This window comes from Mesocricetus auratus, unplaced genomic scaffold (genome assembly GCF_017639785.1).
Source record: "Mesocricetus auratus isolate SY011 unplaced genomic scaffold, BCM_Maur_2.0 Super-Scaffold_100003, whole genome shotgun sequence".
NCBI lineage: Eukaryota > Metazoa > Chordata > Mammalia > Rodentia > Cricetidae > Mesocricetus > Mesocricetus auratus.
The window spans coordinates 25,378,306-25,392,144 of record NW_024429188.1 but is presented as its reverse complement, the minus strand read 5'-3'; the positions used below and the strand labels follow the sequence as shown (position 1 = coordinate 25,392,144).

The 13,839-nt window shown below is 41.0% G+C and overlaps 1 protein-coding gene across 6 annotated transcripts in view; it reads left to right on the top strand.

Annotated features, from left to right (window-relative positions):
• The window catches only part of Acot9 (acyl-CoA thioesterase 9), a 66,899-nt gene that overhangs the window by 33,590 nt on the left and 19,470 nt on the right, over positions 1–13,839 (top strand). For 4 of the 6 annotated variants that reach the window (XM_040744156.1, XM_040744155.1, XM_040744154.1 and 1 more), the window contains exons 2-5: positions 3,192–3,289; positions 5,372–5,417; positions 7,498–7,668; positions 7,927–7,964. In XM_040744156.1, coding sequence (XP_040600090.1) covers positions 7,514–7,668; positions 7,927–7,964 — 193 coding nt within the window. In that variant the 5' untranslated portion in view covers positions 3,192–3,289; positions 5,372–5,417; positions 7,498–7,513. Of the gene's footprint in view, positions 1–3,191; positions 3,290–4,428; positions 4,456–5,371; positions 5,418–7,497; positions 7,669–7,926; positions 7,965–13,839 lie in introns of all 6 variants that reach the window. The other 2 variants (XM_005077975.4, XM_021231757.2) reach the window with 1 other exon arrangement.

Sequence of the window (13,839 nt, the reverse complement as noted above, 5' to 3'; positions counted from 1 at the left end):
CTCTTCTACCAGTCCAGAAGTCCTTCCTTGCACTCTATACCTTTGTGCTCCTTTCTTGTTAGTCCTATTGAACCTTAGCTTCTGTCAGTGTCTAGTAGAGAAGTAATCCTTATATGAGTACAGGCTGTCTGAGGTTATGAGGCTATTTGGTGTTTGCTTGTGTAGCTTCTTCCCAGACATGGATGAGTCATGTTACTTGATTCAGTCTCCATGTTGAGGTACTTCCTCAGAGTGATGGGCATATGAATAACTATGCCTGTGCTATTGTAGCTGAGGTGCAGCCCAGGCCTTCACTCATGCTAAGCAAGTTCTCTACCACTGAGCTAACACCCCCCAAGGCTCAAACTACCTGATAATACACTGACATATTTTTGCCATTTTCTCCATATTAGAACCTAAGATGGAGCCAAGTCGTTTCTTTTCATAACTGCAGGTGACTCTGTAGCTCCGTAGGCAAGCTGTGGAGAGGTTGAAACCCTCTGCCCTATTTCATTAGAAAGGTTCAATCTTCGGATCCTGTGGCCTGAGTATCCTAAAGGACCCATGACAATTTCCCCCAAAAGCCTAGGGATTTTGTTTTGGTGCTCTTGGGGGCTTATCAGAGATAAGGAAGAGCACAATGCTGTTAATAGATTTTTGTCATTATACAACATCATAGAGTGTACTTACGTACACAAACCAGATGACACAGCATAGACCAAATGTTATAACTTACAGTTCCTGGGCTGTAAACCTATAACACAGTAATGTATTGAATGGTGTGAGCAATTGTAATACACTGGTGAGTTATTTGTATGTCTGAAACAAAAAGATGGAGTGTTAATATGATGTGGAAAGTAAAAAAGGATGCACACCATTATCATTAAGGGAGCATATGGGACTAGAAGTTGGTCTAGGTGAGTCAGCTCAAAACACTAATATATGGTACAGCTGTTAAAAAGCCATCCTTTTTCATATCACTGTTCTATAAGCTCTTTTTCAAATTTTAAGATATATGGTTCAGGAACTAGAGAGATGACTGTGTGGTTAAGAGCACTTGCTGCTCTCCCAGAGGACCTGAGTTCAAATCCCAGCACCCATGTCAGACAGCTCACAGCCACCTATAACTCCAGCTCAGAAGAGTCATTGCCCTGTGCTAGACCCCACAGGCACCCCCACACATGTCCACATATCCACATTCAGATACACACCTCTTTAATGTTGGGACTGCAGGCATGTGTCACCACTCTTGATTTTATGTGTGCTGGAAACTGAACCCAGCACTCAACCAACTTGGCTATATGCTCAGTTCAAACATTTTATTTTTATAGTTTTAGAGTTGCCTTTGAATATATTTCCCATCTTTTACGACTGCATAGAAAACTTAATGGCTGTGAGACTGACTTTGCAAATATGTTGACCCAGGTGTCTATATTCAGTTACCCCTTTTTATGTTACTGGGATTTGAACTCATGACCATTTTGTCTTTCAGCTAATGGTAGCAATGCAAATGATTAGCTTTTCTTTTTGCAGTGGGTTCTTCATATTTATGTGTGCATGTAGAAGCAGGAGGAGGTCACTAGGTATCCTGCTCTATCCCTGGCCTTATTCCCACGAGACAGGAGCTCCTACTGAGTCTAGAGTTTATAATTTAGGCTAGTTTTCCTGTCTCTGGGAGTATAGGCACCCATACAGCCACACCTGACTTTTCATATGGTTGTGGACATCTGAACCCGTTAAGCTATCTCCCCAATCTCTTCAGTGGTTTTTATTTAAAAATATTATTGTGTGTTTGTATAGATACTTGCATGATGTATGTCCGTGTACATGTGTGACAGGGTGTGCATGTGGGGGTCAAAGATCATCTTTGTGGAGTCAGTTCTTTCCTTTTACCTTTCCGTGGGTCCTGGGGATTGAACTCAGGTTGCCAGGATTGCGACTTTATCACCCTCCATTCCCTGTATGTTCTTGAAAATTTGGTATGTTCTGTTGCAGAATCCTGGTTTATGAGATGGCAGGATATAGGAATGCATAACCTACTTCTACGTGTAATAGGTTTGAATCTATATAAAAATGTATATAATACTGAAAAACAGAAAATCTAAATCACATTGTTAGAAAATTCCAATTTGAAGATGACGATCAAGAAGACTAGAATATTAATCTGTGTAGAAAAGTACAGAAAAGGGAAAGGTTACTGTGTGAAAAAAATATGCCAAGTGACTAGCAGTCATATTGATGAAGAATAAAGAGGGCATAAAGACTAAAATCCTGCAGTGGGCATTTCTGTTTTAGTGGGCCAGTGTCACAGCTAAAGAAGATGACCAGGTGACTAAGGAGTTAAAATTCCCAGTGAGCAAGTATGCATAATTATATGTTCTTTTGCAGCTGAAATAATTGACTTGGTGAAAGGTCAAAGATTTATTCTAGCAGCACATAATCGTCAACTATATATAGGTAGATTTTTACAAAACATTTTTACTGAGTGACTTTCACTGAATGCTGTAACTCAGTAACTTGCTCTCAGAAAAGGTAAAAATGTAATGTTTTGGTTAGTCATTATCCTCACATTATGTAGCAAGAGTTTGCTAGTAACTTGGGCTAGAATGATTTGGTGGTATTTAGAATTCTTGATCCCTTCAGTTAGTTTTCAGCCTTCACAGATTAGTTTGTTAATTTCTGGTGTATGTGGCGGGGGTGGGGGAGGCGAGATGGGGGCGTCTCATTATTTAGCCCTAGCTGTCCTGGAACTCACTGTGTCATGATGGCCTTGAACTCATAGGGATCTGCCACCATGCCAGACTGATATATGTTATTACCAATATGGTAATAATGTGAGTATATGTAAGTGTATGGTTGTTAATACTTAAGCAACAGTGAGCTAACGTCAGCTTATCCAATTTATTTTTGAGAGGATTGGTAAGGCTCCTTTGGGTACATAGATTTTTCTTTTCTTTCATTAGAGTCCTAGGAAATTTCTAGACGAGTGTAATAAGTATTTTTGATTGAGTGCAAAGGGCTGATTCAAAGGTCAACGATGATTAGCTGGTAATTGAGTTGATCTTACTTATTGAGGAAATATGGTATGATAACAAAGAACAAAGCGTGTAGTAAAGCTGGTGTGGGACTGTGTACTCTGGAGGAGATGATGTCTTGCAGATTCCCAGAGAAGCAGCTCTGGAAACTTATGTATGCTTTCTCTTCCTTTCCAGGCTTTGTACCCTGAACAGGGGGCTTCTTATTCATGGCAGAGGACTGACTCAAGGATCCCAGTACACCCCAAAACAAGGACTCTTACACATACGTGAAGGCAAGCATGATGGTGTTTACCTCTTATGCCTCCATGATGAACAAACCCATTTCCCTTGGGCAGTGCGTGGAATCATAGCAGCAGCAATGAATGTGTTAAAGATTGACTTGTAATTAGTTACATGTACGTGTGGGTGGGGTGGGGTGTGCACAAAAATACATGTGCGTGCGAAAGTGTCACTTTTCTTTGGAGTTGCAGGTGATTCTGAACCACCTGATACAAGTGCTGGGAACTGAATTGGGGTCTTCCACTCGAGCAGTACATGCTCTTAAACACTGTGTCATCTTTCTATCCCTGAAATATACATGTTAAGTGTCAGTGCTTCATAAATATCACATTTATAAAATAATGAAGATAATTGCATAATAGCTTGAGATAGAAATCTGAGTGAGAATCTGAGTCCTGTGGGGACTGAGATGTTTCTTCTTTCCACTTCCTGTGTAGAGCTATAGAAGACTGGAACAGAGCTAGAGTCACGAGGAAGAAATAAGCCTGCCATTTGTATCTACCTAAAAGCTCGTTTGCAGTTTTGTTAGAGGGACCTTGTTCATTGTACTTAGTTTCACTTACTAAATATTATATGCAGACTATGGTATGTCTTAGAAATTAGAAATACTCATACAAATTAAAATTGTCCCCTCTTTAAAGGGTCTATGTGAAAGAGAGAACGTGAATGTGCATAAAATTGAAATTTTTTGGTTCTCAGCACCTACCACCCTTCACACTGACCAAATTAGTAAGAACTATTTCGTGTCAGTGAGCATCAGTAGTCTGTATGGTGTTTGGGCTATTTTGTATACATTCTTTTATTTGGGAGGAAATCAGAAATAAGACTGATGGTTACGTTTTACAATTCTTTATGATTTAGCCATGATTAGTGTGTGTACCATGTATGCAATGTACATACAACAGTCTGATAGAAAATCCACTACTTTCATGAGACTGCATGTTATTCTTACCATAATTTGGTTTTGATCGTTTAATATTGAAGGACCAAGTACAACTACATTCAATTTCCCATGAATGGAATGTTTATTTTGAAATGCTAGACTAAAAACACATTATTTGAAATATTGTAGGTTTATTTTCTAATTTCAAATTACTGCCAATCGTCTAATTATTTTCCCCTTTCCATATAGCATGTTCATCTATTCATGTGAATCATGGTGTGTGGTAATTAGTATCAATTTTTCCCTTCAGCGCTTACGTTTTGTTTTAAGCTAACTCACTCTTGCATAGTAGAATTAAAATCAGATCACATTCTTTGCTTTACCTTGACTTAAGTCTTTGCTTCATTTTTCTGGCTTAAACTGCTCTAATTAGAATAGTATGAACATATAAGAAATCAATTGCAATAAAGCTCAGTTTTGGATATTAGTATCAGTTGCTCAACTAAGTCCTTTGATCTAATACTGTCTATAAGATGATGAGTGAAGATCCTGTCATAAGTATCTTTGTTCCCAGGCTGAGAAGATAGTTCAGTTGGTAAAGTGTTGCCATGCAGGCATGAGAACCTGAGGCTGATCCCTAGTACCCATGTAAAGAAGTCATATGTGGTGGCCATACACTTGTAATCCCAGCACTGAATGTGGAATCATGGATATTCAGAGCTCACTGGCCAATTAGCCTAGCCAACTAAGTAAGCTTCAGGCCAATGAGAAACCCTTTCTCAAAAAAACAAAGTGGATCACACCTGAGTAATGATACCTATGATTGTTCTCTGGTGTGTACATGTATGCATACATGCACAAAAAGAGTTCTATCCTAAAGGGACTCAACACTTGACTTGGTAAAGACTGTTGGGTGAAAATTTGAAAATTTTATGATTTATTTCAATAAACCTCAGTAATTGGCAAAAAAGTATGTTCATTTGCACTAAGGAGACAATATAGTTGCTTCCCGTTTTGAGATGGCAAAGGCCTGATCCCATCCCTGAGCTGTTGTAGCACTGGATGGTAATTCCTGAATCTTGATACCCTTTGAGTGCATGAGCAGCTTAACTTAGTTCCTGAGCATCTTGCCCTAACCCATTTTTCCCTTTTTTTTTGTTTCATGGAGTAATGTCTTTGTTTTTTGTTGCAGTTCGGGATAAGTTACGGGAGATTGTAGGAATATCCACAAACTGGAGGTATGCATTTTGGTATTTCATCCCCAAGGGCTCATGTTAAGTGATATTTAGGCTCAGTGGCTGAGTTGGGAGCTCTGTGTGGCAATGGGGGGCTTTCCTGTTAGGGGAAAAGAACAACATCTTCATGTATTAATCAGTTGATGCATCATCAACATGAAAACTGGGATGTATTATTGTGCGTTTTCAAAACCTATATCCATTGATTCTCAGAAGAAAACTTGTGACATGCTTATGGCATACTTTTTTATTCCATTTTTTTTGAGCACAGTGAAACTGAAACTCACAGTCAAGCCTTGTGACTTGATTGAACTCAAATCTTCTGATTTTATTGACTGTTTTGTGTAAGTTGACTCCTTTGTTCAAAGGTATATGGCCTGGAAGAGTCCTGTGCTTTGAGCAATGGGTAAGGCAGATCTTGGCTCAAGCCTAGGGCTCCCTTGCTGAGAAGGCAGAGAAGGCCAGACTAAGTGGTGCACTGTCTTTGGGACCCAAGCTCAATCTGGGACTTTGGGAAAAAGGCTTGGATAAATAGGTCAGGGGTACTCACCAGGCTAATCCACAGAAGGGGCTTACAGATAGGATGCTTGCTGGTGGAAGTCTAGAGGTTGGCTGGGGTGCAGGTGTGAGTGGCCAGACTAGGTCAGGGCATTGTCTTTGAGACCCAGGGTAGATCCAGGAACTTCCAGAAGAACAAATATCGGGTTGTTGGGGTACTCACCTGGCTAGACTCTAGAGGAGAACTTCTGACATCTGGGTATTGAGTATGGTGGCGAAGATGGGCAAAGGGACCACTGTGTGGATGCAGGTGGTATGTATCCTGGTAGAAGTCTAGAGATTGCGTGGGGCGCAAGAGGAGGTAGCCAGACTAGGCCAACATCAAGATTCAACAAAAGTTTTAAAAGTTACATCTGGTGGTTTTTGACTCCTCATACCACCCTCTAGTCTAGAATAATTGGTAGTTTGCATCTGTTTTTCCCCATGAATTTGACTTTCACAGGGCTAAGCTGTTTGCATCAAGAGTATTGCACGTTCTCAGCTTATCTAGTACCATTTAACTTGTTTCTCTGCCTTTAATATTTTTTGTAGGCTAAGCTTTCTGGCAATAATAGTTTATCATTTCAGTTTGGAAGGACTTATTATGTAATGGTGCTTATACTTTAGTTTCCTGTTGTTTTCACTGTTGTCCTCTCCTTTGGTCTTCCCTTTTCTCCCCATTCTATGTTTTAAAATTGTTTTCTTCCATTTTTACCCTTTATCCTCCTTTGCATACTTCCTTTGGGTATCAATCATTTTTCTCAATTATCTCTTCTGAAATTGAATGGATGGGAGGGGTGAGGGAGACACAGGAGAAAAGAGAGAGGAAGAGGAGAACAAGAATATGAGAATGAACATGAACATGGTAGGACACAGAATCTGAGTTTTCCGCCTTTGCTTGCCTTTCTCCCCTCTCATGTTTAGTATTGACCTCAGGACTTTGCATATGCTAAGCAAGTGTTCTACCACTAAGGTATGGTGCTAGTGTGAATAAGGCTTTTAAAATATTTATTTATTTTTTATGTGTGTGGGTGTTTTGCCAGTATTATGTATGTGTACCATGTGTGTATAGTGCCTGAGGAGACCAGAAGATGGCATCATATCCTCTGGAACTGGAGTTACAGATGGTTGTGAGCCACCATGTGGGTACTGGGGATCAAATCTGAGTCCTTTGCATAAGCAGCCAGTGCTCTTAACTACTGAGCCATATCTCCAGCTCCTGAATAAACTTTTTTTGATCAAGTGAAAATGTGATCCATTTAGGTGTATTTCTATCACTGAATATGTGTTTCTTATGTATATGTCAAGTACCAGCTATTTCAGTTGGTACAGCGTAGAACTCATATCCAGAAGCCTAAAATTGTCATCAGCAATGTTTAATTGCACTAAGTGCTTCATGGGAAGGGAGTGAGGAACTGAATTAGGCAGGCATCGATCCCTCCTTTCTTCCATGTATTATGTCTGACTGACCTGTTTGAGGTAGTGGATACTGGGATTGTGGGAAAGCGCTGTTCTTGTTTTATGAAGCCTCGTCTTTTCTTCTCAGAGACCATGTAAAAGCAATGGAGGAAAGGAAGTTACTTCATAACTTGTTGGCTAAATCTCAGAAAGCCCTACCACCGAGGAAAATGAAGGATAGTTACATTGAAGTTCTCCTTCCTTTGGGTAGTGATCCTGGACTACGAGACAAATATTTGACTGTTCAAAATACAGTAAGGTAACACTGTATGATTTTCATTATTGTCATTTGTTGTAACTTTTCCTTTAAAAATAACTACTGGGAGATAAAATTCATAAACCTTACAGTCCACCTATTTGAAGTATATGACTGTGTAGTTTTAGTATAGTGAAAGACTTGTGTAACTATCACTGTAGTCAATTTTAGAGCCCGTTCTTTATCCCAAAGTACATTATGAAATTTTAAAGGGAAGTCATTGTGATTTTCATTTAATTCACATTTTGTTTTATTTCACAGATTCGGCAGGATTCTTGAGGATCTTGACAGCTTAGGAGGTACTGGATTTTGTATTCCTAAAAGAGTTACAGGTAGACAATGAATCCCTGATAGAAAGGGCGAGGGGGGGGTAGTGGGACCTGGGAAGAATAGAGGGGGTAAAGAGGAAGGGAGTTGGTCATGGGGGAACAGGAAGTTGAGGGGGTGGGGGTAGAATAGGGGGAAGAGGGAATCATAGGATCGAAGACAGATCAGGCACCAGAGTGACCTTGAGTGATCTAAAGGTATAACATCAATTGGCAAGCTAAGCAATAGTGGAAGGACCACCTCGAATGCCCATTCCTGATAATGAACTTGATGTCTATAACTATCCGGGAGCCTTCATCCTGGGACTGATGGAAGCAGAGGCAAACATACAACTAAGCACTGAACTGAACCCAAGGAACCCAGTGACAGAGAGAGAGGAATGATGAGCAAATTGGCAAAGAATGGGCTGGCAAAACCAGCAGAGACAGCTGATCTGGACAGGGGAGTGCTCTTGGACCCCAGACCGACAGTGGGGAGGCCAGAATGGGACTGATCTGGACCCCCCAAATGTGAGTGTCAGTGAGAAGGCCTGGACAACCTATGGGGCTCTGAGCTGTGGATCAGTGTCTATTCCTGGTATACAATCTGTCTTCATGTGCCTATAGCACAAAGAGAGATGCTCTCTCAGCCTGGACTCTTAGGGGAGTGCCTTGACCCTACCAAGAGTAAAATGATAGACTCTAGACATCCCCTATGTGGAAGGATTTGGCAATAGGGTGGGAGGGAGGGTGGAAGGGGAGTGCGGGAGGAGGGGAGGGAGAGGGAACTGGGATTGACATGTAAAACAAGCTATTTAAAATTAAAATAAAAAAAATTTGAAAAAAAAAAAAGAAAATTGAAAGCGATGTAGTATAAAGGAAGTAAACATCCAGCTCCCATATCTTTCACCTCCAAGTCAGGGGTGTAAGAATTCGATTCCAGGAATACAAACCAAAACCACATTGCCCTTCTCCATGCTCCACTACCAAGAATATGATACAATCTCTGCATAGATAGGCGCCAAGAATTTATTATTCTCTGCAGCTATATTTTGCAGCCTTGAACAAATTCCAGATGTTTTAGGCTTACTTGTTCTGAACCAGGTTATAATAGGGAAATATATTTAAGACGCAGTAGAAAACACTGAACATTAATTTATAGAACAGGATTATTGCTGTGTGAGATAACTTATACATGAGACCAGAAACTAATGGCTCCCTTCACTCTGTTGTAGAGGAAGATGGGACTCAGAGAGAAGCAGTTACTGACCTAAACATTGCACTGGGAATCTTGACATATTTGTCCAAACTCTGGGGCTCATTTTAAAAGTACAAATTTGTCATATCTACTTAAAGATAATTATTTTATTTATAATAGTGAAAGAAATTAAAGTTGAAAATTGAGGCAAAGAACATGTGGTGTTCTGAAAAGATAGGAAGGAAGGAAGTAAAAAAGAAGGAAGGAAGGAAGGAAGGCAGGAAGGAAGGAAGGAAGAAAATTAAAAAAAAAAAAAAAAGAAAGGTGCACTTTGCACACATGGGTTGCATTGATAGTTTGTCGGGAATAGATACTCAGCCTTTCCTTGGTTTTTGTAAGCTGATACTTTTGAAGGTTGTGGGATGCCTTTCTTTTTGATAATAATTTTTTATTTAACTTTTTACCCATGTTACTTGCAGTTCCCTCTCCCTCACCTCCTCGCCTGCCACCCCAGCCCCCCAACCCCCTACTTCATCCCCCCTTCACTCCCCAGGGAGGGTAGGGCCTTGCTTGAGGGATTTTCAGAGTCTGTCACATCATCCCGGGCTGGGTCCTCCTCCATGTGTTCAGGCTGATAGAGCATCCCTCCATGTGGAATTTCCCATTTTATCATTACATCTTCCTCTTTATCATGTTACTGTACTGGAAATGGAGCTGAGAGCCTTGAACATGGCAGATAGGTATTCCAGCACTGACCTACATTCTTAGTCCCACAGTTTACTGTTGAATTTGAAAAATCTTGCTGTATGGAATTGACCTGGAATTTGTAGCCCAGACTAGCTTCACTTTATAAAACTGAACCATCTCCATGGCCCCCTGGGTTTAAAAAACGTGTCCTCCATTGTTCTTTTAGCACTTTTAATTCTGACCAGTAAGACATTCTAGACTTATCTTATCCTTTCTGTAGCCCAGCCAGCTAATTAGCCAAGTCACAGAGGACTCTGGTTCTTTTTACTGGAGAATGACATTTAGAAACCAAGGTCTGTGTGCTGAAAGTAGTTGTTGCTACTGGTTGTCACTGTGCTGGGGTATTTATGTCCATGTGTGTACATTTACATTTGTTTACTTATTGATCTCTCTATGTATGTAGAAGCTATGGTTTTAAACAGGTTTAAAACTTTAGGACTGTATGGTTTGCCCTTCAATATTTATAATTCCCTTTTCCAGTTAGCTTCATTATTCTTAATATATTTACTAACTTTACCAGCTTCCTACATATAACCCACTTACATTGGACTCTGATACCTGAAAAAAATGGTCCTTTCTACATGCTCATTCTCCTCATTGTTTTTAACCTGCAACATGTTAACATTACTTTTGTTATCCCTCTACACAAGTATCCTGCTCATCCCACTTGAGATTATTGCTTTATGTTGCCCTTCTTACTCCTTCCTAATGGCTATATGTATGTATATATATATATATATATATATATATATATATATATAGAAACAAGGTTGCTTCACATATCAATTCCAGGTCCCTCTCCGTTTCCCTCCCCTCCTCCCATGCCCTCCCACCAACCCCCCCCAATATCCCCTCATTTCCCCAGGGAGGGTGAGGCCCTCCATGGGGGTGTCCATAGTCTGTCATTTCATCCAGGGCAGGGCCTAGACCCTCCCCCAAGAGTTCAGGGTGAGAGTGCATCTCTCATTGTTGGATGGGAGTCCAAAGTTCATTTGTATACCTGGGATAAATACTGATCTACTACCCAAGGCTCAATAGATTACCTAGGCCTCCTCACTGACACCCACATTCAGGGGTGTTTCGACCACCCTCGAGCAGCAAGAATGACTCGGCAACGAGGAATCTTCTTCTCACAGTTTATTCGGGAAACTTGCTTACAGGGAGTGGCCCCGACCCCAGGAAGCCGGGGCTTAATATACTCAGCGATAGCCAATCAATTACACCCAGGTGGCACGCTAGGATAGGTTGTCACCAAGCAGATCTACCTTATTAGGAGAAGGGTACGTGGCCTTACTCCTAATAAGGAGTTGTTTACTTACTGAGAGCACTCGCTGTTGGGCTGGTGGAATGCAGAAACCGGCGCCATCTTATAGGCCCAGTACTCTGCAGCTCCCAACACAGGGGGTCTTGATCAGTCCCATGCTGGATTCCCAGGCTTTTAGAACTGCTAGGAAATGACTTGAAGAAAGACTCCAATGTCTCTTAAAATACAGATGCAAGCCCACTTATATATAGCTATCCTTCTCTAGATTAGTTACAAATTCTTAGTCATCTTTAAAAGTTTTATGCATTTCTCTACCTTTGATTTTCTTAGCTGTCCTTGTATACACAAACTCCATTGATATTGCTCTCAGTTTTCTTTAAAAAATTCTTGTTTGTGAGTGTGTGTGTGTGTGTGTGTGTTTGTGGTGTGTGTGTATGGTATGTGTGTGTTGTGTGTGTGTATGGTATGTGTGTATGGTGTGTGTGTGTGTGTGTGTGTGTGTGTGTGTGTGTGTGTGTGTGTGTGTACAGGCAATCAAAGGAGTTGGTTGTCCCTTTCTACCATGTAGATTCTGCGGATTGACTTGAGGTCCTCAGACTCAGCAGCAAGTGCCTTTAGTGGCTGAGCCATCTTGCTGACCTTGTACTCTTTCTCACTACTTCCTGTCTATGGCCAATCCCCTCCACCTGTTCTCTCAGTACTTTTACCTCCTTCTTCAGCGAATGTGCCAGTGCCATATCATTTAGGCCTTTTCCTTTGTATCCCAAGCCTTTTCCAACTTTACTTTTACTAATAAACTTTTCCTACATTTTCCATCTCAAAATGAAAAGCAGGTAAAACCTGCTTCCCTTAAAAACACTCTCAGACTTTCTTTCGCCCTCCCTTCATTGCTGATTTTCTGGAAAGAATTGGAAAAGTCCTTTGTTTCATTATCCCTCATCACGAACTGTTGGTTATTTCAGACTGCTATGTTAAGCCTTTGAAAGTGTTCTCACCACACTCACTGTTGACTCCTTCTTGCATGGTCTACTAAGTAACCCCCCTCTCCCCACTTCCCTGATCTCTTTGTGGTTTGTGATACTGTTCCCCTCATTCTTGGTCTCTGGTGATATTTCTTCTTTTGGCTGCTCTTTTCCAGTCTTCTTCATAGGTTCCTCTTTCTCTGTTGATCCATTAAATGTTGACTATTCCAGGGTTTTTATCTTCTGCATTTTTGAAGGCTACCTTTGTACATGCTGGATAAAGAATCTCATCTATTTTCAGTCCTTCGGTTGCTATGTGTATGTTGAATGCCTTTCAAACTATATTTCCTGGCCTCCCTTGTGTTCTAGCTTTTCTTCCTGTCTCCTGGATGTCTTCCTTTGGATGTCCCATTGGGTTTCTCAAATTCAACTTAGAGCTATAGCTCAGTGATAGACTGCCAATTAACCATGGTTGGAGTCAATTCCTAATTCTGAACAAACAAGGAACAGCATTGCAATGCAGTTGCCCCATTCTGCTCTTGCTGCGTTTTCTTCCACTCATGTAAGCTAAAAACTTGCATCTATTCAGGTCGTGTCAGGTCCTTTTCTTACCTCTTGAATCTTTGTATCTCCCGTTCTACTACTATGACACAGGCCAGACTCACAGGATTTTGATAGACTTTTAAATGTGGTTTCTTGCCTTTAACATTTCATGCCCCATTATATCCTTTAAGGTGTATGGATGGGAGAATTAACTGTCATTCAGCAAGTATTTATTCAGCAGACTTTGTCCTGAAGGTGGGTGAGACACATTTGAGTGGATCATGGTAGGGAAAGCAAGGACACCAATCAATGCATAATTGTAATACAAATTTAAATGAGTTCATATTCGTGAGGCACATAGAACCATATTGACAAATATATAATTTGTATTATGATGTAGAAAATATACACAGGACTTCAGGACAGTGCGGGAGTCAAGAGCGTGGTTGGGATAGCTAGGTAAAACAGCAGCTTCATGACTGTGGAAGAATCAGGAGGCAAACAGGTAGTAGCTGAGACCTTGTGCTTAGTTCCTCTCTTCTGGGGATGTTTGCTTGATATTGTCAGTTTGTGCTAGGTTCTTACTCTCATTTAGCACTGTTTCCTTGGGATAGTGACAAGATCCTTGGTTGGTCTTGGCTTTGGAATTTGGTTTCCTTACTAAATTAAAAACTGAGGGAGAGTCAGATTAAAGGATCTCCAGATTGATTCATTTATAAAATTCTTTGATGCCAGCTATAGTAGAGTGGCCTGAAATCCTAGCACCCAAGAGACTTGAGGCAGGGGCTGCAGAGATGACTCAGTAGTGAAGAGCACTGGCTGCTCTTGGTGAGAAGCCAGGTTTAACTTCCAACAGGAACATGGCAGCTCACACTGTATGGAAATCCAGTGCCCTCTTTGAACCTTGTGCTGGTCAGTTTTATGTCACTCTGACACAAGCTAGAGTCATCAGTTGAGAAAATGCGTCCATATGGCAAGCCTGGGGGTGGATTTTTGTAATTAGTGATTGGTGTGGGAAGGCCCACTCTATTGTGGGTGGTGCCACTCCTAGGCCGGTGGTCCTGAGCTCTAGAGAGGAGCACTCTGAGTAAGCCAAGAAGAACAAGCCAGTAAGTAGCACTCCTCTGTGGCCTCTGCGTCAGCTCCTGCCTCCAG